The 25,112-nt window shown below is 35.4% G+C and overlaps 3 protein-coding genes and 1 pseudogene across 9 annotated transcripts; 2 read left to right on the forward strand and 2 right to left on the reverse strand.

Moving 5' to 3' along the window:
• Positions 1–505: 505 nt before the first annotated feature.
• LOC120007343 lies at positions 506–1,462 on the forward strand. The gene has a single exon (XM_038857539.1). It carries the CDS (start codon positions 506–508, stop codon positions 1,460–1,462), a length of 957 nt encoding a protein of 318 aa, XP_038713467.1.
• A 549-nt stretch (positions 1,463–2,011) lies between these two features.
• Positions 2,012–2,419, reverse strand: LOC120007344. The gene has a single exon (XM_038857540.1). The coding sequence runs from the start codon at positions 2,417–2,419 to the stop codon at positions 2,012–2,014; it is 408 nt and encodes a 135-aa protein (XP_038713468.1).
• A 263-nt stretch (positions 2,420–2,682) lies between these two features.
• Positions 2,683–5,675, reverse strand: LOC120007345 (annotated as a pseudogene).
• An 8,657-nt stretch (positions 5,676–14,332) lies between these two features.
• LOC120007990 lies at positions 14,333–23,395 on the forward strand. 7 transcript variants are annotated; one of them, XM_038858492.1, is made up of 14 exons: positions 14,333–14,712; positions 14,977–15,269; positions 15,720–16,023; positions 16,176–16,278; positions 16,520–16,609; positions 17,705–17,782; positions 18,845–19,036; positions 19,733–19,837; positions 20,254–20,759; positions 21,746–21,845; positions 21,950–22,009; positions 22,353–22,445; positions 22,570–22,689; positions 22,786–23,395. In XM_038858492.1, the coding sequence occupies exons 3-14, from the start codon at positions 15,986–15,988 to the stop codon at positions 23,104–23,106; spliced, it is 1,806 nt and encodes a 601-aa protein (XP_038714420.1). In that variant the 5' UTR covers positions 14,333–14,712; positions 14,977–15,269; positions 15,720–15,985; the 3' UTR covers positions 23,107–23,395. The 7 variants fall into 7 exon arrangements, with proteins under 7 accessions (XP_038714420.1, XP_038714419.1, XP_038714414.1 ...); XM_038858486.1 differs by having other exon boundaries at positions 14,334–14,712; positions 17,705–17,818; XM_038858489.1 differs by having other exon boundaries at positions 14,334–14,712; positions 15,901–16,023; positions 17,705–17,818.
• Positions 23,396–25,112: the final 1,717 nt, after the last annotated feature.

The following is a 25,112-nucleotide window of genomic DNA, read 5'->3' on the forward strand; positions in this document are numbered from 1 at the left end:
TGGATATTCACGGATACTTACAAGAACGATTTTTTGAGATTGTGCATGTTGAAGATACTTGTGCTTTAACTCTAAAGAATCAAATATCGCAAGTTCTCACTCGACACAATTTGCACATCAAAGATTTACGAGGTCAAGGATATGATGGTGCCAGCAATATGCGTGGTGCATGGAACGGATTGCAAGCTTTATTTCGCAATGATTGTGAGTATGCATACTATGTTCACTGTTTTGCTCATCGTCTACAACTTGCTTTAGTTGCAACTGCCGAGAAAGAGATTTCAGTTTGGCTACTCTTTTCAAAATTGACTTGCATTGTCAATCTTGTTAGTGCTTCTCCTAAGCGGCATACTGAACTATGATCTACCCAAGCTTCTGAGATTGAATGTGACATAGCTAGTGGTGAACGTGAGACCGGTAAAGGGGCTAATCAGATTGGTACTTTGCATAGAGCTGGTACTACTCGATGAAGCTCACATTTTGACTCCATTTGTAGTTTGAAGATATGTATGGTGCAACTATTATTGTGCTTCGATCTTTGGTTAAAGAAGGAGCTACAAATAAAATTTATGGGGAAGCTGGTGGTTGTTTAATGTCAATGAAGTCCTTTGATTTTACATTTATATTGCGTCTTATGCACAAGATTATGGGGATTTCAGATATGCTTTGTCAAACTTTGCAGCAAAAATCTTTGGATATTTTGAATGCAATGAATTTGGTCTCAATGACAAAAGAATTACTTCGAACACTGCAAGAAAAAGGTTTTGATCATCTCCTTGGGCATGTGAAATCAATTTGCTTGAAGTTTGCTATTGATATACCTGATATGAGCACTCGGTACAAAGAAGCTACAGGACGTTATTGCCAACAAAATGATGATATCACAGTTCAACATCACTATTGCATTGACATCTTTAAAGCTACGGTTGATTATATATTGGATGAGTTACGCATTGGATTCAATGAAGAGTCAATGGGACTGCTTATGCTCAGCTCTGCTTTAGATCCTAGGGACAACTTCAATGCTTTTGATCCTGGTCGTATTCTTTTACTTGCTGAGAAGTTTTATCCAGTTGACTTTAGCGGACAAGACATATATCTTTCGAAATGTCAGTTAGATCATTATCGACTTGATGTGGTTTGCCATAAGAAGTTTCAGAATATGTTAACAATTTCAGAATTGTGTCGTGGGTTAGTAGAAACAAACAAGGCAGGGTCTTATAATTTAATCGACAGGTTGATTCGTCTCATTTTGACTCTTCCTGTTTCCACGGCAACTACAGAACGTGCATTTTCAGCTATGAAATTCATCAAAAGTGATCTTCGTAACAAGATGGAAAATGAGTATTTGAACGATTCATTGGTCGTCTTCATCGAAAGAGAAATCGCAGAAACTATCGATACAAATTCGATAATAGATACCTTTGCTTCTTCAAAGGATCGAAAAGTCCTATTTTCCTAGTATTTGAGCTGGTAGTTAATTATTATAGTGTCTCCCTGCACATTTGTAATAGCATGCTCTTATTTTTACTTCTTCAAAGGCATGGTAAATCTTATCATTTTGAGACTTTACTGAAGTTTTAAAATATTTCGGGGCGCTGCCCCAAACCCCGTCACTTTTAAATTCAGCCCGAGGTAAATCAAAATCCTGGTTCCGCCACTGCACTCATCTACCATCAAAATGCAGCAACTTTCGACGCTCCTTCAACTAAAGCATACAGAACTCGAAGCATGCCATGGTCCTCAACTTGTTGTCAACTCATCCACCATTGAAATGCAGGAAACTAAGACACTTCAGCTGAGACATATTGAACTCATAGATCATCATCATCATTCAAGCCTTTATCCCAAAAGTTTCGGGTTGGCTACACGAGTCTATGAGAACATCACTAGGAATCCATCACATGTATTTGTTTTCTCCATTCATTTCTATCATCGATCGTACATTCATTCACTCCTATTATCCCATCTTTCCTAGTGTGACCACACATCAAACGAAGTATTCGCATTCCTATAGAATTTTCCCTTCAACCTTAAGGGGAATTCTTCGGTCGCATAAAACCCCAGATGCACTCTTCCACTTATTCCACCCGTTTTTAATCATATTAACTATATCATCACTTATGTCTCCATCTTCTTGGAAAATCGATCCAAGATATTTAAAGGCCATATTTTTTATTACTTCTCTTCCATCTAGTTCAATTGATTGTTCGTTCCCTTGCCTACTCTTACTAAACTTACATTTCATAGATTCTATTTTAGTCCTACTTAGTTTAAATCCTTTAGACTCTAATGTCTGCCTCAATATTTCAAGTTTAGAATTAGCTCCCAATAGTATCTCATCCACTAAAATTATATCATCCGCAAACAACATGCACCAAGATACCTCACCTTGGAGATGTCTTGTGAGTTCATCCATCATAGCTGACTGTCAAATTACCAATCTCCAAAAGCACTCAAAATTTGAGAATCTCTAATGCCATCCGATGCATGCACTAATGTAAACAGAATGCAGAAGAAATTATAAGGATCCAAGAAAAATTAAGAAAGCCTATCTGCGACAACATGAGCAGAACAATGGGAGAGTGTATTTGCTGTATATTACTGTTGATGAATACGGATTTATAAATGAATGTTGCCACCCCTGTACACTATAGTTGAATTTCTTCATCCGTTGGTTTTTTAACTTAATAAACTATCACTCAAATCACGGCCCTTAGTTTCAAATGGGAAGAGCGAAACACAGATCCAAGATAGAAATATTATGAATTCAAAAAGAATAATGGATGTTGTTTGATGACATCCATGTACCAAACCTATCGCCATGAGAGGACAAACCAGTCCACCAATTCTTCCTATTGAGCTTGCAACTCCAACACCAAACGATCTGACAGAGGTTGGGTATATCTGCATTTAGAAGAGAGATTACAACTTGGCATTGACTGAAAATGCTTTCATGGATTAAGGATGCCAACTTGGAGACAAAAATAAAATGAGATGAGATATGCTTATAAGTTTCAAAAAAAAAAAAGACTGTACATAAGTCAATTGGTTAAACAACAAGACATGAATAAACCCCATCAAGAATCGACAAAAGTTTTGGAATCAAACTTACAAAAGCATTAGTCATACTTTAAAAAGTGCAGTCACAGGATCCACGAGAAAAAACTACTCAGAGGTGTTCTACTCCATCATGAAGAAATAATTCCATATGTAATTCTTGAGGTAAAATACACTAATTGATAGCGAAGCATGTTGAATTACTAGCAATTCTTCCAGCAGATGTTTCAAACAAAATTTACTTAAAAAAATAATTGCAGGTCCAGCAACTAAAAATTCAGCTATGTTACACAGAACCTCCATCATGCGGCATGTATTGATATCACATTATTTGGTTTCTTTCCCTGTTATTTCTTTGTAATGATGTACGGTAAAGGAAAATATGAAAGACAATTCACCTTTTAAAATGATAAATGAAATTCAATAGTTTACCTCTGGAGCATATATATAAACCACTGTAAAGGTTGATGTGATACATATACGAGCTCCAAACAGAAGAATTGTTGTTAGTTCCTGAGGCTGATGGAAGAGCAAAGGGAGTAGGTAGGAAAACACAACATACGAAGGACATGGATGACATCGAAAGCTTGCGTCCAAATCTATCTACCGTAGCAGCCGATATAAGAAGCCCAGGAAATTCTTGAAGCAAATCAAAAATTGTTCCTAAGCTGCGCTGCCTTAAATAAGTGGGAAGAGTAACAAATAAGGAAACAGACATTATGGGACCATACCTGCAAAACTAGCGATTAAAACATCTTTGTAACTAACATCCTGGCTCTTTTCTGACCGAATTCCAGTTTGGTTGCATCTATTATTACCACTGTTCAGCTCGGTTGTGAGTAACACAATGCCAAAATATGAAAAAGCATTCCCAAAAAAAACCATCCATAACAACATGGTTGACCCAACTAACTTCGGAGAAAGAAGCATCCGCAGTGATGAGATGCCCCCAACATTAGATTCTAAACCTTCAGAATTTCCTTCTTCACCGAGTAGGTTTGAACCCTCTGATGAAATATCCTTTTCAGAAACTAAAATACCAGGAGGCAATTTTGTTCCATTTAGTCTGGCAATTTTCTCCCAAACATTATGTGCTTCCTTTCTTCTACCAATCGAACATAAAAACCTTGGTGACTCTGGTGTCACTCTATAGAATAAGAGAAGAAGAGATGACGGAATAGCGGATAATGCAAGCAATCATCTCCAAACCAAACTTGGCATGACAAGCCGCGAAAAATATCCCATGGCACCGGTCGCTTATCATAATATCAGCATATCAATTTCAAAGTTCAGACTACAAGAAATCACCATAATATAACATTTAAGAGTATGAATATCTACCAAACCTTGAAATGTTGTTCAACAACCTTTTTTTTTGTTGATCTTCTGTGGTAAAATGCAAGCATCAATAACTCCCAAGTCCTTACAAGATGCAATGATATGGAGCGCTTGTGCTTTAAGATATCAACCATTAACTACATATGTATGTTTTTGTTCATGTGTAGTCCTGCGTATATGTATCAGTACAAACCAATCAAATCTACTAGATAATTAAACTATAAAAGCAATGCTCCAAACGAAATAGCAAGCATATCCAAGCAAGTGAAGCCTCAAGAACCGTTCCCACTGTCCAGAATGCTGAAAATACAACCATCCAAGTGCCTCTGCTTGGAGCAGGGATAAATTCTAGAAACCAGGATACAAGTACAGGACTACCTCCCAAACCAACACCGACCAAACAACGTAGAGCAATCAAAGAAAGATAATTTAGGGAAAAGGCACTCAGAAAACCAGCTACAAAAGTAACCACTACTGGGATTAAGAATCCTTTCCTGAAGAGGTAGACAGAAATAAGACTCATGAAAATTATTAGATGTTGCTGTGGTATATATAGCTCCACTTCGTTGAAAACAAAAGAAAGGTGTAGTTATTACTCAGCAGGCCAAGGTGGTAAAACTTTTTTGTCTTTATCCGAATCTCTAGGTTAGATCAGCATCAGATATGTAAAACTTGACTCTAACAGGCTATCCAAGAAGACTTTTTCATAAGTGAACCAACCAGCTTGAGTCTGAAAACATAGTATAGGAGAATTATAACATTCCATGAAGAGCAGCAATTCATGAAAGAGCTTGCTTTGATTTTTCATATGAAACACTATAGAACCTCAGTATTTTAAAGGAAATAAAATATGCTATAATTCTATGTAGAGAAAATTACATAGCATGTTGAATATGAAACAATTTTTCTCCAATCAGCGTTAAAATGCTTCGATCTGCAGCATTGACATTAGACAAGTTCCAAAGGTATTGAGTTTAGGCAAACAACAAGTAAATGAAAAGGGCCCACCTTCGTCCATATTTATCTGAAAACTAGCCCCATGAATATGATCCAACAAACATGCCAGCAAAAACCACACTAGTTATCAAGCTCTCTTGGCTAGAAGAAAGACCCCAAGCAGTCTAAACTGCTGGTCCTATGAAAGAGAGAAGCATCATTTCCATTGCTTCAGAAACCCAACCCATGGCTGCATAACCAAGCACATAATATTGGAATTTTCCAAACCCCAAGGCCAAAAGAGCTTCATCCACATTGTATGTCGGTGTTCCATCTGCCATCTAAAAATCCCGATAAACAAGACAAATCAATTTATATTTAAACTTGATGACAAGATATTTAAACTTGATGAAAATATTTGCTTAAAAGAAGAAGTCATTCAATGGAAGAAAGGCATCAAAGGAATTTCTTGAACATATATAAATCTAGTCTTTTTATCCTAACCAGAATCGTTTATGCAGCTTCAAGTTGCAGCACTATCCAGAGTCAAACATCATCATCACATGACAATATGCATATCTAATAAGAAGAACAATGCAGCACTGCTGCAAAAGAAACATAATTTATGATAAATAGAAATTTTGTATTCATGCATTCTTGAATCACCTCCTTTGAATGTAAGTGCTGTAAGAATCTATAGATTTTGATAACTTAATATCGAATATATGTCCATAAATTTCCTAAAGTGAAGAGGGGATTGTATCCATTTTATTATCATGCACAACATATTCTACGCCCACTGCGGGGGCCTTGTGCATGAGAGTTGTTTACCTCTTTACCTTAACACAACATATTCATCGCAAGGTTTGATTAGGTTGTGTACATTAATAACATCTAGAGCAGATTACAAAAAAAAAAACATCTAGAGCAACTCAAGAACTTGGAAGCTGCTTGAATATTTTGTTTAGCAGAGGAATGTTTATTTGCATTCAAAACTAAATTAAGGATGTCAAATTATGACTTCCTCTTCACTTTTCTTTAAAAAGTTTTCCGAAAACAAAAATAGCTGCTAATTGTCTGGTGTAGTAGAAATTGAAATTCGCATAAAAATTTCGGTAAGGCACAACACTTGCTACATACAAAATAAAAGGGAAACTAAAATAAAAGGCATTTAAATGTGTGTGCACAGGGTTGTATCCTAAAGGCCAATAGGCCATCTTGCCAAAGGTCTTCGTGTGCCAAGACAGTCCATTGTTGAACAATGATACTTGAGCCAAGTAAAAATTTATCTTCATGGACTTTACGTAGCAAAATCTATACGAAGCACTTGGCATGGCATCTATATATATCTTAAATCTCAATAGCCTGCATATATATATGTGTGTGTGTGTATCTATGTATATATGTGTGTGTATATATCTATGTATATATAGATATATATACATATATACATAGATATATATACATATAATTCTTTGATTAAAAATACACAAATTGGATATCAACAGATTGCAATGATTGATAACACAAAACCATTGATGGGAAATCAGATTCACATGGTCAATTTGACCTTTATGGGTCAAAGCCAAAGCGAAAGACCAGAAACAGCAAAGAAAACTAAATATCAAACCATACAAATATCCGAGGAAAATTGTGATATTGCAAGCAACGAACAAGATCGTGTCTCCGTCTTTGTCGTCCTCAAAATCTTCTTAAATCTTCTTCTAAAAAGGAAACGAAGAAGGATTCAAGAATTCAACACAATATTAGGCTTTATTGTGGTTCGAAGGGATTGATTGTGAAAAAGTATATGTTGCTTTTGTTACTAGAAAAAAAGGGATATCGTTGGTGTATGAGTGTATCTTCTATTTTTAGTAAGTTTTGTGAGAACCGGATAATATCGCCGACCCGACCAAAAACCCAGTGATCCGACCGTCAAGCCGATACGGTTCTGTCAATATTACTGTTTGAGCATGTGACTTAGTGAAAACCAGTAAAATCAAGCGGTCCGATCGAAAACCCGGTGATCCGATCGCCAAGCTGATATGGTTATGTCAATATTACTGTTTGAGCATGTAACTCAGTGAAAACCAGTAAAATCAGGCGGTCGAATCGAAAACCCGATGACCCAGTCAATTTTGTATGAACTGGAGATATTATTTTTTAGAGTTAAATGATTACAAAACATTGTATTCTTTCGAAAATGATATAGAGCCCAAGATTTTGATAGCCCATTACAACCCAAACCTAGGTGGCATGTTTAGTCAGCAATCCTAAGTGGACAAATTTTGAATTTTAAAAATTAAACACAAATACTCTCTCTCCTCTCCTTCATCCTCACGCCTTCTCTTTCTCTCCTCTCTCTCCTATTTCCGCCTACTATTCGACCACCAATAGGGGCCACCAACCTACCGATCTGAAGCATCGGATCACCATGATTCATCCCCAACCTTTGTTTGCTGCTAACAGCTGTCTATTTCACCGAAATCTCGCCTTGAAGTTACGGTCAACGAAATTTTTGGAGCCCGATTCGGCCACCATAATCCACCCCTCCGTTAACCATCACCACTGTTGAACTTGCCTTGACGAGCTCTACATGTTTCAGCCCTTGGAAGACCGAAATAGTCGTCGAAAAGTGAAAACCAATTTGTGACTCGATTGTAACCCAATTTTGGACCATTAACCAGGTATATTTTTTATTTTGTCTTCATCTTCTGAATGTATAGAGTATTTTATTTCAAAATATATTAATTTTGGTCATTCTATTGGTTTTAATATGAACAAATGATTATTCCATTGTTTTTATGGTTATTTCATTGTTTTAATATCAGACAGATCGTTATTTCATTGGTTTTAATCACAGACAAATTGTTATCCCATTGGTTTTAATGTTAGACAAATCGTTATTCCATTGATTTTGATGTCATTCCATCATTTTTTCAATGATCGAGTGTTGATAAATAATTTTTTATGGATTTCAATTACGATATGGTGGTTAATAATGAAGACATTACGTTGATGGAGTCGTTGATAGGTTGAATAACAATAACACTGAAGTGGTTGAACGAATAAACAATGTAATTCAAATAAATCTCCATGGATTTCAAGTAAAAAATAATGATTTACTTATTCCATTGTTTTAAGTCAATGAAATAAGCATTGGTTTGGGATGAAATTAAATGGAATCAGTTATTCCATTGCTTTAATGCAATGAAATAACCATTGATCTAAGACAAAATTGAAAGGAATCACTTATTTCACTGTTTTAATTCATGAAATAAACATAGGTTTGAGCCGAAATTCATTGTTTTTCGAAAGCAGTTTAACTAATTTCATTAATTTAATTTAGTGGAATAACTAATATCACTTATTTACATTAGTGAAATAGATAAATCCATAGATTTAAATCATTGCGATAGCTAAATCACTGATTTAAATCAATAGAATAGCTAAATAAATTGTTTTGAATCTAGAATCCTTTTTTGCAAAAGCAAAATTCTTTTAATCTAGAATCCTTTTTTTCAAAAGCACAATTCAGAATCTACTGATTAAATTAATGATTTATTCCACTGAATAAATTAATGGAATGACTAATTTCACTTATTTAAATCAACAGAATAATCATAATTCTCACATGAAATTTAAAGGATAACTAGTTTCATTGTTTTAATAATGAATTTAGAATGATTTTAACAATTTATAAAACATAATAATTTAGAGTTTGAAATTCAATTTCATCCTTTTATTCAAGAATTCTTTTTTTTTTTGAAAGCATAGTCTGGAATCCATTGTTTTTTAAAAGCATCAATCCATAATTTATTTTGCAATCCAAAATCCATTGTTTTTGAAACAATGGAATTAAGAACAACTGGGTAAAAACTATCGATGATGGATCTTGTTGGAAAGAGATTTATGCATTGATTCCGAATATTTTTTTAAAATTTAACATTTATTTTGTGAGTTAAAATGTTTTGAAATTTCATATAAGAGAGAAAAGTTAAAAAAAATTTGTGATGTCAACATGAGTTTTGAACGTTCGGTATCAAAGAAATAGGGGTATTTATGTCTCAAAAATTTATATTTCAAATTTTGTCATGTCACATGATGAGTCACTATGCCACATGGACTTGGGCTACATTGAGTCACCAAAAGTTGAGTCAACTGTCACTACCATTTTTAATTTCATTATATGTACTTCATTTTTTTTTTTTACATATAATATGATAATATCAATATATGTATATTAATTATCACTTATCAGTTATCAAAATATGTCAATATAATATATTATTATTACATTGTTAAATGTCAATATTACATACATATTTTTCTTGAATGATCATATTTCGTTATTTTGATTTTGATTTTTAGCATTAAGTTTAATCATAATATATTTATTTATTTATTAATTGAACCTGCGATTAAATCATTAACCCACTGGTTGAACTAGTGACCCGATCTCTTGCCGGGATCGATGTCCGAGTCAGTTTTAACAACATTGATTTTAGTTTCTCCGGCTTGTAAAAAATCAATTTCAAAGTGTCAAACCAACATGTAGCATTATTCTGTCTTCCAAGGGAGTTAAGTAGGGGTCAAGACTCAAGAGTAGTGGCCAATTTAGAAAATGGATTAAGGAGTGGCTTGGTTAGTGGTAGAGCCAGAAATTTATAGGAGATGGGCTAAAGTTCAGAATTCGGGGACAACGTCAATGAAAAGTGACCCACAATAAGCAAATATCTATATAGTCATTAAATTAAATAAATATCTAAAATGAAAATATAAAATGTTTGAGATAATTAAAAAAACAACCATTTAATTGGTGATAGACAATTTTTGAAAATTAAATATGTCATTATAATCAAACTTACAAAAAGTAAGTGAGGCTAAAGATCATTGGAAAAAGAACAACAAACCAAATATGTTTAACGCTTACCATTCCAGGTATATTAAAAATCTTCCTCATGGCCACTATTTGTTCCAATAACCTTTGAGCAAAGTTCCTATATTGCAGAAGCATAATCTCATATTGATACACTGACATTTCAGATAAAGAACAAAATAATTAAGTAGTTATCTATTTTCACTACACAATCTGGTTATTCCCATACTCGACATATATATGCAAATGTAAACACAACTTGTAATATAATATTACCTTATAACTAAAAGTCTCTTGGAACACGACGTTTTTTACATAATTTTTGGCTGCATAATCTTTATCATCTTGCAATATCCTAAACCTTTTCCCGTTTGTAACTCTTGAAACGACTGCATATAATTGCCCATGCATGAGTACTTGCCTTGAAAGGAAAATCCCTACATTACTCAAGGTTTGACCTTGGTTTTTGTTGATAGTCATTGCAAAACATACATCAATTGAGAATTGTCTCCTTTTAATCGTGAAAGACAACCTTGTGTCCGTGGAGGATAAGATAATCCTTGGAATAAAGAATCTTTCATCTATATTTGTTCTGCTAATTATTTCAACCTGAAAAAACCACTTGCCGAGTTGAGTGATGATAAACCTTGTTCCATTGCACAAACCCTTACTTTGATTCATGTTACATGGTAACATAATTGGTAAGCCAACCTTCAAAGTTAGTTGATGCTTGGGAATACCGGATATTTTCAAACTATTTAGAAATTCAGTTGGGTACAAAATATCTAGATTGTTCATATCTGAAGTTTGGTTACAAATACTATATGAAGTATTGATTATATCCTCTCTTCTCCCTTTGGGTACAACTAGAAGGATATGCTTGAAATCTCCTCCAAGACCTGTCGTTAAACCTCCAAATGGTCTGTTTGAATTATTTTCAAAGGTGTTACGTAGTATATCTCTTAACGTTTTGTCAAAGCTTTCAAAACAATATTTGTTTGTCATTGGTGCTTCATCCCAAATAATCAAACTAGTTTTACAAATGAATTCTGACAATTGTGTACCTTGTTTTATATCACATGTTGATTCTTTAGAAGCATCAATAGGAATATAGAAGGGTAAGTGTGTTGTTCTCCCACCTGGTAACAACAATGCAGCAATTCCAGACGAAGCAACAACAATGACAATTCTGCCTCTGGATCTAGGCTTTGACACAATGGTTTCCCACAAATAAGTTTTGCTTGTTCCTCCGTATCCACTCAAAAAGAATGTCTTACCTGTTTTATTATTAACAGATTCTATGATAGCATTATGTGATGTCGCTTGTTCTATATTCAAATAGGAATATAATTCTATAATTTTTTTCCCATTGAATCCCTGTCATAATTTAACTCCTCGTAAACAAACTTGTTTGTCACAAATCTGTTTTATTGTTGTATTTGACGTGCATAATATTCCCTTATTGTCACAAAGCCTCTTTTTAGATTTTCAGACCCTATGATTTCCTTATACCTAATATCATCTCTGTAACCATCTTCCCCATAAGAAAATAGCAATAGGTATTGCAATGCCATAAAACTTGAGTGCATCTCTGTAATTCATTGCAAACCCATTGCTTGATGGTGAACAACAAAATATCTATACGGTTTTTGGGATTGAAATCCCCAACAATAAGTTCAGCAACTTCTGAGCCCAATGGGAGGTTATATCCCTTTCTTTCACATGACCTTGAACCATACAAAGATAGTTTAACATCACGCAAATCACCATTTTTAAACTTGTCTCAAGCCATCCTAAAGGTTTTTATCGAAATGTTATGCTCGTCGAGCATTGCCAAAAGAGATTTTGTCAATTCCAATTGTAGACCTTGTTGAGAACTTCTATATGAAACTGCATTAATGCGATTCTGAAACTCATTTTCTATGTCATAGATAAAGAGCAGTGCAAAACATGGCTTCTTTCCTTCTATCGGTATTAACGAACCAATAAGATGGTGATTTTGACCATTAAGTCGGAAAACATAAGGTTCATTACTGTTATTTATTTGTATGTCAATATGGCCTCCCATTGAAGTGAAAGCAAACGCCGAATTACATGTTCTTATAATTTTCATGATCGAGATGACTGTATACTAGTATGATCATTTGGCAAGGATGCCAAGGGCTCTGAAGCTTCTTTCAAGAAAGGAAATTGAACTTTGCCAGACATACAATAGATAAAAAAATTTTGGGCGTGTTGGTCGCTTTGCCTTAAGTGTCCGTTCTTCATAACATAACATTGTAACGCAATGCTCGCATTCATAGGAAGACGTACCACAATCATGAACATAAGCATGTTGGTTGCTTTGAAAAAAGTTAGTATGTCATTTGAAAACAAAATAAAAATATGAGGACAGTTTTTAATCCTATCAAATTTGAATCTTTAGAACATCTCATGTTCAAAAATGCAAGGTGATGCCACCAACGACTAAGAAATTATAATGTATACCAATGCTATCTTGAAAACAAGATCCTTTCGTCGCTCGCTTTTTTTTGCAGTCTAGTATGTACTTCTGATACATGCGGGCGTCTTTGAAGTTCATCTCCATACCAGGGTGTTTATATGCGAAAGTGAATGCCCTTGCTTTTGATAATAATACACACTACACTCATAAATTCTAAATTTCCAAATTATTAAATGTTAGTACAGATTTCTAAATCATTTGGGAAATATAACACACCTCTTATGTCTCCCAATTGTGTCCTTTGCGTCATGCGTTTACATTTTCGATCAAGAATGGATTTTTCGATACTTACAAGCATCCCTGAACTTCATCTTTTTCGCAACATTCTCTTCAATAATAAAAAAGAAAAGAAAATTTACGTTACAATTCATTGAACATTTAAGTTTTAGTTTTAATGTAAATATTTACGTTACAATTCATTGAACAAAAGAACATCTGTATGAGAAATATGGTGATTAAAAGATGAGTAAGGCCCCTAATTGGGGCATATCCGTCCTAATAAACAAAAAAAGCGAGTGGGAACCGAGCAAAAAAAAAATACGAATGAGCAAATCAAATACATGAGATACAGAATCAAACAAACCTCCATCATATACAGTGGCAGGCATCCAATTGTCATGTGTGTAGACTTCAATTAAGGCAATTGTTAAACTGATTCCCTATGCCAAAAACCCAAAAAAAAAGGTTAGTTGCACACCACTAAACAAATTCTTGGAACTTCGTACAACAAATTCATTCTTACGAAGGTGTTTTACACCTTGAGTGTGCAAATCCGCCGAACACGACGCAATAGTGCATAGTGAAATACATTGAGCATACGAAACGAATAGCTGTATGAGATAACCCTAGAAAGTTCTCGCACACGTTTTCTCTTGAACATGTTAGGCAATATTAAGTGGGTGAATTTTACCTAACTTAATCAAATTTGATTAAAATAAATAATTGTGTTTTTTTTGGTTATGTTACCCACGTGGCATCGTTATTTGAGGAGAAGCGTATGGAATTTAACCTTCTTAATCAATTTTGAGTAGATTAAGTTAATTGCGTTTTTTTTTGTTATGACATCCACGTGACATCGAAATTTGCGGAGAGGCATTTGGAATCCTTCATTTTATATATATAAATTGATTGATATTTGTTCTCTTGTATTGTATGAGTGTGAATCAATCAAGAAGTTGGTTCTCTTGGCACAACTTCTCGAGTCTTCAACTGGGCAAATCCAAGGGAGCCCCCTTTCTTCAGATCAAGAGAACCAACTCAAGAAGTCGATCTTTTCACTGAAATGATTCCACTCATTTCAGAAGATTCGCTCATAATTCAATTTCGAGTTCTGCACCAAACAAACCCACGACGATCATGATTTTGTTTCCATTGACTTAACAAACACTGAAAAACGTAAAAACATTATCCTAAATGTGTATTTTTCACTAAACAAACAGAACATACCATTGCTTTTAACTTAAAATAGGGGACTCTGTGTACCAAATAAGTAAGAGGGTCGGCTCGTTATTTCGTAATTCAAATATCACACAGAATTCGTAAAAATTGGTTCCTTGCTTGAACTTGAAGTTCACTACAGACAAAGTGCATCTCTCTCTGCTTCACTAGGCTCCACGCATAAACAGACACACAAAACCCACTAGTCAGTATCCTTAGCAGTATTTTGGGCAAGTCAAAGACGGATATTATTTTAATTTTACCAGTTTGGACTTTGGATTTTCTCTAGACTCTAGATTCTCTCTTCTTTGTTGTTTTTATTTTAATTTTAATTGAAATCTCTCTTACGTACTTTTGAGTAGCTCAACTGTGTCTTTGTTTCTTTGTGAGTTTTTCTTAAAGAATCTCCGCAAGTCATTGAAGAATTTTGAATCCGTAGAGAGGGAATTCTGTTCCCGAAAAGAGAGAGAGAGAGCATTGTTCGTGAGACATCATAGGCTCATAGCCCGTTGACATTTGGATTCTCTGATTGAAAGAGTTGAAGAAGAATATCCGACTGGTACTGCAATCTTTTCTTGCTAAAGAGAAGTTTTTTTTAGAGCTGTTTCGGTTTGGGTCTTTTCAATTTGTCCATGGTATGTACTCGTTAAGAAAGCTGAGGTCCTTCCCCTGTGAGGCCCCTTTCCATGTTCTGATTTCAGAGGAAATGGGTTTTTTGGCACCACTTCTAAAATCCCAACATTTATGCATTATACTCTCTGTGTGGGTATTTGAAATCTGAATATGGGTCTGAGTTGTTTTGTATGTTTGTGCTTGTTTTTAGGTTAGAGAGACTTCTGAAAGAGGGAGGCATTATTGTTGATCAGTGGGAATTTTTCTTTTGTGGCTTTTAAAGGGACCACTGTCATCTGCCTTTGGATTGCTTTTTTTGCTTCTGAATATAAGACAATTAACTCTTATCATTGTCATATAGATTGGAATCTTTTCTCAAAGCAAAACCCACCAGCTACTTCAAAATCACTTTTAGGTTGAGAAAATGTGTGAAAAGCAAAAAACATGAGCGCAAAAGCAACCGATTCTACTCTCACTCGACTCAAGCTTGAAGATCTTTTGAGGGTATGTTTGTGAAATGATGTTCACCTTTACTCATAATGGAACAAACTGTAGCCCACATTTCTTTTTTCTTTTTAATTTTAATTTGATTAATATTTCACATATTTTCCTTGACTGGGTTCCCCACCAATGTTAATGGGAATCGCTCTTTTCACCAATATGAGCATTTTCCCTCTCTCTTTAGGAGATAATCATATTCTTATACATTTCCAATATTACTGCCTTTTCTCAACTCTGATTTTCACGTAGTGACAATGTTATTGATTACCAAAAAGCTACTCGTTTCCATTTTTGTGTTCTGAGAATTGTTTTCCCTTTCTTTTCTAGTGACCTTCCTCAATCAATTTTGTGTTGGCTGGGTCTTAACTTGGAACAGTCTTTGCATTGTTGTAATGAAATTGACTGGTAGCTTTGCATTCATGAGAGTGTTTTGTCCTTTTCATGTGTTCATAGGTAGCACAGTTGTTTCACCAAGTCTAAAATTTCATTCATGCCCTCAAGATGTCCTAAATTAATATCGACAACAAAAGAATTCTCTTGGATTTCCCAATTAATTGTGTACAAGAAAAGCTAGATATTTGATGAATGGAATGGATTTGCAGGATTTATGATGCTTGTTTGTACTTGGGCATAGTTTCTTTCTGGGTACAGAAGCCGAGTTTTACGGGGAAATCCGGGATGCTGTTTATGTGATAAAAGCCAAATCTCTTAATCACAGGATGTGCGACTACCCAGTTGTGAGATCTGCCTTACGACAGTAAGAATGCATTCTTGTTCCTCTGTCTTTGTCATTTCTCTTCTTCTTGTAGTGACCAATGAGCCTTTGTTTCAAACCCTTCTTCATGGTTTCTCCTGTTTTAGTTTTTTTTCCCCCCCTTCACTCTTTGACAATGGCTATTCTTGCTGAAGTGATTCTATCTTGAAATGTTCACACTCCGGAGCAAGAAATCGCCATTTAGAGACTCAATTAGCTGTTGTGGATGAACTTCGAGCTGATAACTCATTATTAGAGGTCAGTACTGACTAATTTAACATATTCAATTGCTCCTTTGGTAACTTGCAAGTTGCATCAGTTTCAATGGAGAACCTGTTGTGCTGATAGTGGAGGAAACTAACAATGTGGCCATTATTGTTGTGCTCGAATGGATTGAACTCTGCAATAGAGTTACCCACTTATTATCAGTTTTCTCTTGAATTTTGTTTGAAGTTCATGCTAAAAAGTTTTGCATTGATAGTAATTTTGGTATGTTTAGGTGAGGAATTATGGCGAAGCTGCTAGCAGTCCTGAGTTATGTGGTGAAAGTCACGGCTCTTATCCTTATAGATTTAGACTTGAGCAAGATGTGAGCCTCTCTTTTTCATTGAAGTCCATTCAGGCATTATTGCATTCTGTTGCATTTTACTATTTACTTTGCTTTGGGTTTTCATATGAATGCGGTACAAGAAGGATGGCCTCCTTATTCTGAAGAGCTGTAAAGCTGGCTGTTATTGTCGATTGAATAGGCATATACTTTTGTGTAAGTCTGATTTCTTGGTCACAAACAAGCATTGGGCTCTCAAGTAATTGTCATTGTTAAGGTGTTGAATTTTGCATCATGAAAACCATCATGCAATGTGTTTACAATTCAAGAAAATTAACATGGACTCTGGAGGGGGAATGTTCAGGAGACTACTGTTTATATCATGGATTCTTTGATGGATCTCATGTATGGCCAATGATGATAATATGACCACAGCTGATTGCTCAAGATTGTCATGGATTTGTATCAAGGTTTTTATGGCCCAGGAGAATTTTATATAAATATAGCAAGTATTAGTGAAATCTTACCCCCTGCAACTTGACATATGGGAACACTGTTGTTCAGGTTGTGATTCAGAAATGCATACTTAAACGTTTCTGCGTTTTCGGTTTTCAAAGAAGATTGTTGCATTAATAAGGTCTAAAGCCTGATTTCATTCAGTCGTGTGGATCAACATCAAAACCTTAAGCTAAACAGTTCGATTTTGCCCAGTTTATGATGAAAGGGATGATGAGGACTTGCAAAAGTAATTGCTGTTTTGATAACTTTACAGATTGGAGTACTTTGTACACTCATACGCATACCTTCATTCATACGTGTACACATACATATCACATATACAAGTACAAATACAGCATACCATGGCCATGATTTCAGTTTCAGTTCAGTGCAACCTCCTTGCAGCTTACATGTATACTGATCCTAGATTAGGAATTTAGTAGTGACATGATTAGGCTATACATGAAGCTTTTACCTGACTGTTAATACGTAACTAAGCTCTATAAATGTTGAAAGCACATTTAACAAGGATCTCGTTGATGTTTCTTTACAATGGTCCTAATCACTTTACATAAGCATTTACTGACGGCAACCTCTGTGACACCTACGTAACCAAAAAAAATAATGTCTTTGTAACAGGTACAAAGATTACAACAGCAGCTGCAAAAAGAGATTGAGCTACATTCTATCCTGGAAAATGCTATTGAGAAGAATGCTGTTAAATTGTCTAGTCCATCATGTCTCCCTCAACAAGTATGTGTAATAATTACAATTTACGATTTAATCGGTAGACCCAAAACAAATGCACTACCAAGTTGTGCTACACCCCTTTCAATTGATTTACAGTCATTGTAGGCTTGCAAAAGATGAAATCGACCTTTGTAATCAATTGTTCTTAACATTGATTCCTTTTATATCTCAACAAATTTTGGGTTAAGCAACTTCGGATGCCTATTGCAATCTCTTTTGATTACTGTAGGTAACGACTGTTTTCTTTATTGGGAGATATTAAGCAACAAGTTGCAGACTGCCACTGGTTGGGTAGTCCAAAACAATAAATGAGTGCCACTGAAGTACAGACTGCATAAATGATATATTAGTCCTAATAATTTAGTTCTCAGCTTCCTTTATTATGATGTATCGCAACGTCCGAATCACTCTTTTGTATCTCTTGTTTTTTTTTCTTATTTAAGACACCATCCCCCCAGCAGTACCACCAAACCAAAAGAAAGCTTGGTTTCCCTTTGTACTTCTATTGTTAGGGAGCATTCCGCTAAATCTTCGATAAACAGGTAGCTGGTTTCTATGTGATTTTTAAAACTGGGGAACAAATTCTCTCACTGAAATAAGTTATTAAAATTACTCTGGTTTTTCAGAAGTTTTGTAATGGTTGACCAATGCCATAGAAACTATGAGCAACTTGCAGATGGCAGGAATATACACAACTTATCTTTGAATATTTTGAGTAGTGACCTGTTCAAATTAATTGTGGGGTTTGCTGGGTGGGGAGAGGTACCGATCTTAAACTGTGAAAATGTCAAGGTTAATTTATGATTTCATTAACCTCCATTTTTTGGTTTCTGATAAGACTAACAGAATCGTGCCTAGTGTTAATTGCATGCTGTTAGGTTACTAGTTTGCATTTCTGATCTACCTAATTAAAGTTTTCAAAATGTGGTTCCCTGGACTTTTTACAATCGTATGGACATTCTTCAGCCATGAACACGAAAATCTGGCAGTGATTTTGTGTTGCTATAAGATCTTTTTTTTTGGGTACAGGCTCAGGAGCTTGAGCTTCTTTCCAATATCGCAGTTTTGGAGGTGTCAGTTTTGAAATTAGAGCAGGAGATGATCTCTCTGCATTTCCAACTTAGTCAAGAGAGAAATGAACGGAGGCTTGCTGAGTACCACTTGAAGCATTTATCGACGCAGTCAATATCTACTTGCTCGTCTAGCATAACAGAAACTCAGGTATCCAATCTGCTTTAATTTTTATAAATATAATTTCTGAATAAGCATGATCTGTACTCTTTCTATGTTCGACTTAGATTCCATATTTTCATTTATGTTCATCATCTTTCAGAAGAATAGCATAAAGCTAGATTTAGATATTATTTAACACTAATTTGATTGTTATCGTATGTATTTTGTTGTATTTTCTTTCTTTAAAGAAAGTGAACCACATATATTTGTTTCTTTTTTGCCGATATCCAGATATCATGCCTCATTCCTGCCTTGGAGCTGTATGTTATTCTTAGGTAAAAGCCACAGAGTTTAAGCAAAGGATATTGATCATTTAATCTTGGCAAACAAGGCTTGTTTCAAATTCTGCTCATTAAGGGCTTCTTCAATTTAGCCTGCTCTTGTACACAAATGTTGAATAATCTCATCGCTAGCTAGCAGTCTTGCATGGGCTTCTTCTCTTGATAATCCGAACGTTGTGCAAAATGCCATTCCTCTGGTCAATTCCTTCATCTCAAGTCCTACCTTGTAACTTTGAAAGTGGGGATTCTTTTTTTGAGCTGTTTAATGTATAGCAGAATGATGTTGTTGTGTCATGGAGCTATATGTTATTCTTAGGGTGTGCTTTCTCTAGCATGCATTTTTTGAATGATTTCCTATAGCATAATGATGCCTCGTGCTTAAACATTTTCATACTTTATCCAGACTTCATCTTCTTTGAGGTGCTTGAAGAATTCAAATTCTGAATTGCGTTATTCTTCTGAATCAGAATCTACTGGTGAATCATCTTGTACAAAGCTACCGATGGAGGTATCTCTTTTGTGTTTCCTTCACTTGTAGAGACTAGAGAGTTTAGCCTCATTTCTTTTTCAAGAAAATATATTTGATATTCCAGAATGATTCCATTTATCCAAATGTCGACTACTGTGCTATTATGCTTGCTTGATGGAGTTCCTTGTTTTACTTGTTGGTTTAGTTAAACGAAATTTTTTTAAACCTTAAGATATTTCACTGTACACAAGCTATATTCATGGAGACAGCTATACCCAGTATAAGTTTACTGAAGGATTTTTTTTGTAAAAAAAGATTTTACTAAAGGTCCAAGTAGTGGCTCACGATTGCTGTAGTCATTCACCATTCTGTCTTGGTAATGTTGCATAAGTGGCGAAGATGTTGTAAAAAATATCTTTTGCTCAAGCATTTTAACATGTTTTACCTTGTATCAGGATGCAATGGACTCACCTGGGCTTTTCCGTGATAAGAACATATTCACAAAGATGGATACTGATTCTGCTCAGCCTGTAGAATTCAGGACACTTTTTAAAGGAATGCCACTTAAAGGCCTTTGGGATCACCCTAATCTACTATCTGAAGAGATGGTAAGATGTATGAAAAATATATTCATGTCCCTGGCTGATTCTGCTATACCTTCCAAATCATCTGCATCAGATACCCCCTGTTCAACTATGTCACCTCGGGGACATCTTTCCAGTTCATCTTGGTGGTCATCATCTGAGCGCTCAATGATTTCATCCTGGGTGCAGAGCCCACGAGTAGATATAGAGAGGAACTCTGAGGTGTTGGCTTCAGAGAACACCTTTGATCCTTATAGAGTGAGCGGAAAGTTAAGTTGGGCAGATATTGGAAAGTATGCTTTGGCAACTGAAATTTCTTGGATGTCAGTTGGGAAGGAACAACTAGAATACGCTTCAGGGGCACTCAGGAGGTTTAGGTAAAATAAGATTGGTTCCTTTTGCTGCAAAATTTTATGGTTTTTCATCTGTGAAAATCATTTATCATGAAATTACTGCATAGGATAATAAATAGAATCATGATTTTAGTAACTCATTTTTTGATCACCTTTTGAACATGTCTTCTGTTCTATTTTCCGTACTGGTTACATGTTTATTTATTAGTTTCCCGTATTTCATTGGCTTTCTTCAATATTATTGTACTGCTTCTTTCGAATTGAATGGCAATGGACATTATCAGAGATGACACCAAGTGGTTGCTTCCAGATGCAAACTTTGCAAAATTGGAAGAGTTCATGATTGAAGATGCTTCAATTACATCTTAAATCTCATCTGAAATTCTTTTTGACTTTTAACCCTTTACTCAAATACGAAACTTAGTAAATTGACTAAATAAGACAGAAACTTGTGACTCTTGAACTCCCTGAAGAGAGCTCTATTATTTGTTTATCTTCATACATTTCAGCATATTTCTGAGTGAATGAGGTCCACAAGGACCACAACTCTTCTTTGCTCCTTCATATGCTTGAAAGTTGAAAGACTGTGAGCTCTTTTCCAAGCAGGCTTTAACCCAAGCCAGACCTATAGAATGTCTTATTTTCCTCTGTTCTTTTCATTAGCATTATAGTTTACTCTTGTTTCTGCATTATTTGTTTCTTGGACACTTTATTAACTTAGGAGGAAAATCTGATATGGAAAATGTTTCCAGTAAACTCAAATATACATAAATACTGAAAAAATTATAGATCTGTCAGTTCTTGACGTGAACTTATCTTTTATCAATGTGGTGGAGGCATCTGAGTGCGGATTTCAGATTTGGATCATACATTGGTCGCACTGACTATCCTGAATCTTAACTTGTGTTTTTGTTACCTAATGTTGGATTGTTGTCCCACACTACTTTCGTTTGCATCTGTTACCCGAATACTTGAGTTATGCTTATTTTGCTTTATTGTTTGGAGAACAGAACACTAGTTGGGCAACTGGCCAGAGTGAACCATACCCGCTTGAGCTGCTATGAGAAGCTTGCTTTCTGGATCAACTTATACAATGCGCTGATCATGCATGTGCGACCTCCTCGTTTTATTTTGATTTTTGATTTTTGATTTTTACTGCAATTGTTCACAATTTGAGTATAAATATATAATCAGTCTTGGTATACTTTTGACAGGCATATTTGGCATATGGAGTTCCAAAAAGTGACTTGAAGCTTTTCTCATTGATGCAAAAGGTTTGATCCCTGGCTGGAATTATATTTTCCTTCCTGTGTTTCTGAGGCTTGCCGTAGCCTGGTTATGTCCTATCTCCACAGTTTTGCATTAGGAAATTGAAAAGATGTTTCTTGAAAGGACGAAACACATAGTACCTGATATACCTTTGATTATGGGCCGCCAACGCCAACAGATGATGTGGTAGACTGCTGTTATGTTTCATCATGCATGTGCATGTGTATATACTCGCACTCTCCTGGTTTGTTAAATGAAGAATCATAAGCCTGGGCAAAACCTTTTTTTCATTCTCGGGATGTATCAATTGATGAATTTGGTTTTGCTATCATTCGTTTCATTCTTCAGGCGGCATACACTGTCGGAGGCCATTCATTCAGTGCAGCTGCTATCGAGTACGTGATTCTGAAAATGAAGCCGCCCCTACACAGGCCACAAATTGTACGTACCAGCTTAATAATGTCAATTAAATTGTTTGCATTTTCCTGCTTTGTTTCCCCTTCTTCTCTCTGATTTCATTCTGTTCCGTTCCCAGTAACATTTGATCAATATAATATGTGGTCAGGCTCTGCTCCTTGCCCTTCACAAGTTGAAGGTATCAGAGGAGCAACGGAAATCCGTGATTGATTCATATGAACCACTCGTAGCTTTTGCCCTCAGCTGTGGCATGTACTCATCCCCCGCGGTAATTTCAACAGTTCCACTGCTGTATATCGATTGTTATTAATTTATTATTTTCTCTTTCTATTAAAGAAGGAAGAATGGTTAATGGCTAATGCAGGTAAGGATCTATACGGCTGAGAAAGTGGAGGAAGAGCTTCAAGAAGCTCAGCATGATTTCATTCGGGCTTCAGTCGGGATTAGCTCCAAAGGGAAGCTATTGGTGCCGAAAATGCTGCACTGCTTTGCTAAAAGCTATGTGGATGATTCAAATTTGGCAGTGTGGATATCACATTACCTTCCACCCCATCAAGCTGCCTTTGTTGAGCAATGCATTTCGCAAAGACGACAAAGCCTTCTTGGTTCTCGCAATTGTGGCATCCTTTCCTTCGACTCTCGCTTTCGTTACCTGTTCTTGCCTGGCAAAATCACACTCAAATGATACCTTCTATCATTCGTCGGCAGCCTTACTAACCGGAAAACTCTGTCAAAACTTGTCGGAGGAGCTAAATGATGCTATGGGAACTACGCTACATCTCCGTGGGTTTGAATCTAAGCCTTGTTGATCTAAAGGGATGGTGCAGTTTTGGCCTTGTTTCCCTTTTGGGATTGTACATTTTGTTCATCAGAAGTTTAACACAATGATGGTTGATGAGTTATGTGTGTAATCTGACAAGTTTTAGACAAAAAATTACAATAGTTTGTGTTATGGTCATGTGGTGCACAAATATGTTGTACACCTGACTCAGTGTGTACACCAGCAACCTTTCTTTTTCTTTTTTTTTTGTTGTACGGTGGGATCAACTTATTGGGCATGCTACTAACCCACAAACTACGCATGTTATGCAAGCTAGTTGACTACCATGCTGCTTCCCCAATGTTTCCGAGCTAGTCGACTTGTGAAAAATATGAGTGGTCGCTACCATGCTCTGTGTCATTTGTCATTAAATCACAGTAATTAGAAGATTTTCAGGACATAAGACATATTCTGACACAGCGAAGGTATGGAGGATTTACAAGCGTAAATCTTGAAAATAATAAGATCTGGAATTCACCAGAAAAGTGAGAGAACTCTCAATATTTGATTGATTAAATGTCAAAACTCCAAAGGCCTTAAGGAAAGTGAGGCTTATTTAAATGTCTCATACAGACTCCAGGAAGATGAGAGTTTACTTTAGGAAATTAGAGTTACTAATAGAAAATACAAAAATACCCTTGAAATACTAATCAATGGGAAAAATACTATTTATCACAACTTTTCTTCTTCATCTTGCATCGATCCAACTACTCTTCGAACCCTTCTGCAAGACGTTATGCATCAGTCTCCTCCACTTCAAAAAAATAACTTGCCCTTTTGAGTCTTGGTTGAAAATAATTGTCTTCACCATGATACCCACAAAAAAATTGATCCTTTAAAATCTTCGCGCCCATTAGTTGAATTTGTACTCGTTCATTCCAAATAAACAAATATTTCGAATAATAGAATTTGTTCAACACACTCATGAACTCAAGAAATTCCATGAAAATCAGACGGTCCAAATCCCTAGTTCTTAATATCAACTCTTTCACAATACTCAATATTGAAGAACTAATATTGAAATTAGAATCTTCGCTCTCAATAAAATCAATAAGTTGACCTCACAGTTTATAGGAACAATAATCTCATTGTGAGATTCTTGAACCACATAATATTTAGTTGAATTTGAATCTTCCTCAGAAAAAATCTGGCTTTCAAGAGGAATAACATCAATGACCTCAACAACCCTATTATCAAGTTCAATAATTTCTTCTTGACTTTCAGAGATAACTGCTCCTTTATTCTCCAAACTCTAAACTTCTTGTACTTTGTTCCCCACAAAATTAGCATACTCATCAATTTTAAAACTCTCTTCATGAATTGGATGCTTCTCAAATGCATGTGAAATTGGATCAATGATAATTTCTTGAGCCTGCAAAATTTCTTGATTTGTTTCCAACAATTCACCACCCTCCTCAAACTTTGAGTAATAATTGTCGAAAAATTGATCCATCATCTGATCTAATTTACAAGCGTAAATCTTGAAAATAATAAGATCTGAAATTCACTAGAAAAAGTGAGCTCTCAATATTTGATTGATTAAATGTCAAAACTCCAAATGCCTCAGGGAAAGTGAGGCTTATTTAAACGTCTCAGACTCTAGGAAACTAGAGTTTACTCCGGAAAACTAGAAAGTTTGTTCCAGGGACCTAGAGTTACTAACAGAAAATATAAAAATGCCCCTGAAATACTACTCAATGAAAAAAATACTATTTATCGCCACTTTTCTTCTTCATCTTGCATCGATTCAAGACGTTCTGCATCATATTCATTCTTCAAAACCATATAACAAATTAACAATATATTAATCTTCAACATACTTTTAGTAGATAAGCAACCAATTAACAAATGTACTTGTATTTGGCTAAACA

This window comes from Tripterygium wilfordii, chromosome 10, assembly GCF_013401445.1.
Source record: "Tripterygium wilfordii isolate XIE 37 chromosome 10, ASM1340144v1, whole genome shotgun sequence".
Classification (NCBI taxonomy): Eukaryota; Viridiplantae; Streptophyta; class Magnoliopsida; order Celastrales; family Celastraceae; genus Tripterygium; species Tripterygium wilfordii.

Bases quoted from the DNA above. Each gene is read 5' to 3' on its own strand.
- LOC120007343 (XM_038857539.1), top strand. From the start codon at position 506: ATGTATGGTGCAACTATTATTGTGCTTCGATCTTTGGTTAAAGAAGGA.
- LOC120007344 (XM_038857540.1), bottom strand. From the start codon at position 2,419: ATGGATGAACTCACAAGACATCTCCAAGGTGAGGTATCTTGGTGCATG.
- LOC120007990 (XM_038858491.1), top strand. From the start codon at position 15,986: ATGTGCGACTACCCAGTTGTGAGATCTGCCTTACGACA. The intron at 22,446-22,569 runs GTACGTACCAGC...ATATGTGGTCAG, and splicing joins CCCTACACAGGCCACAAATT to GCTCTGCTCCTTGCCCTTCA. The intron at 22,690-22,785 runs GTAATTTCAACA...TGGCTAATGCAG, and splicing joins GCATGTACTCATCCCCCGCG to GTAAGGATCTATACGGCTGA.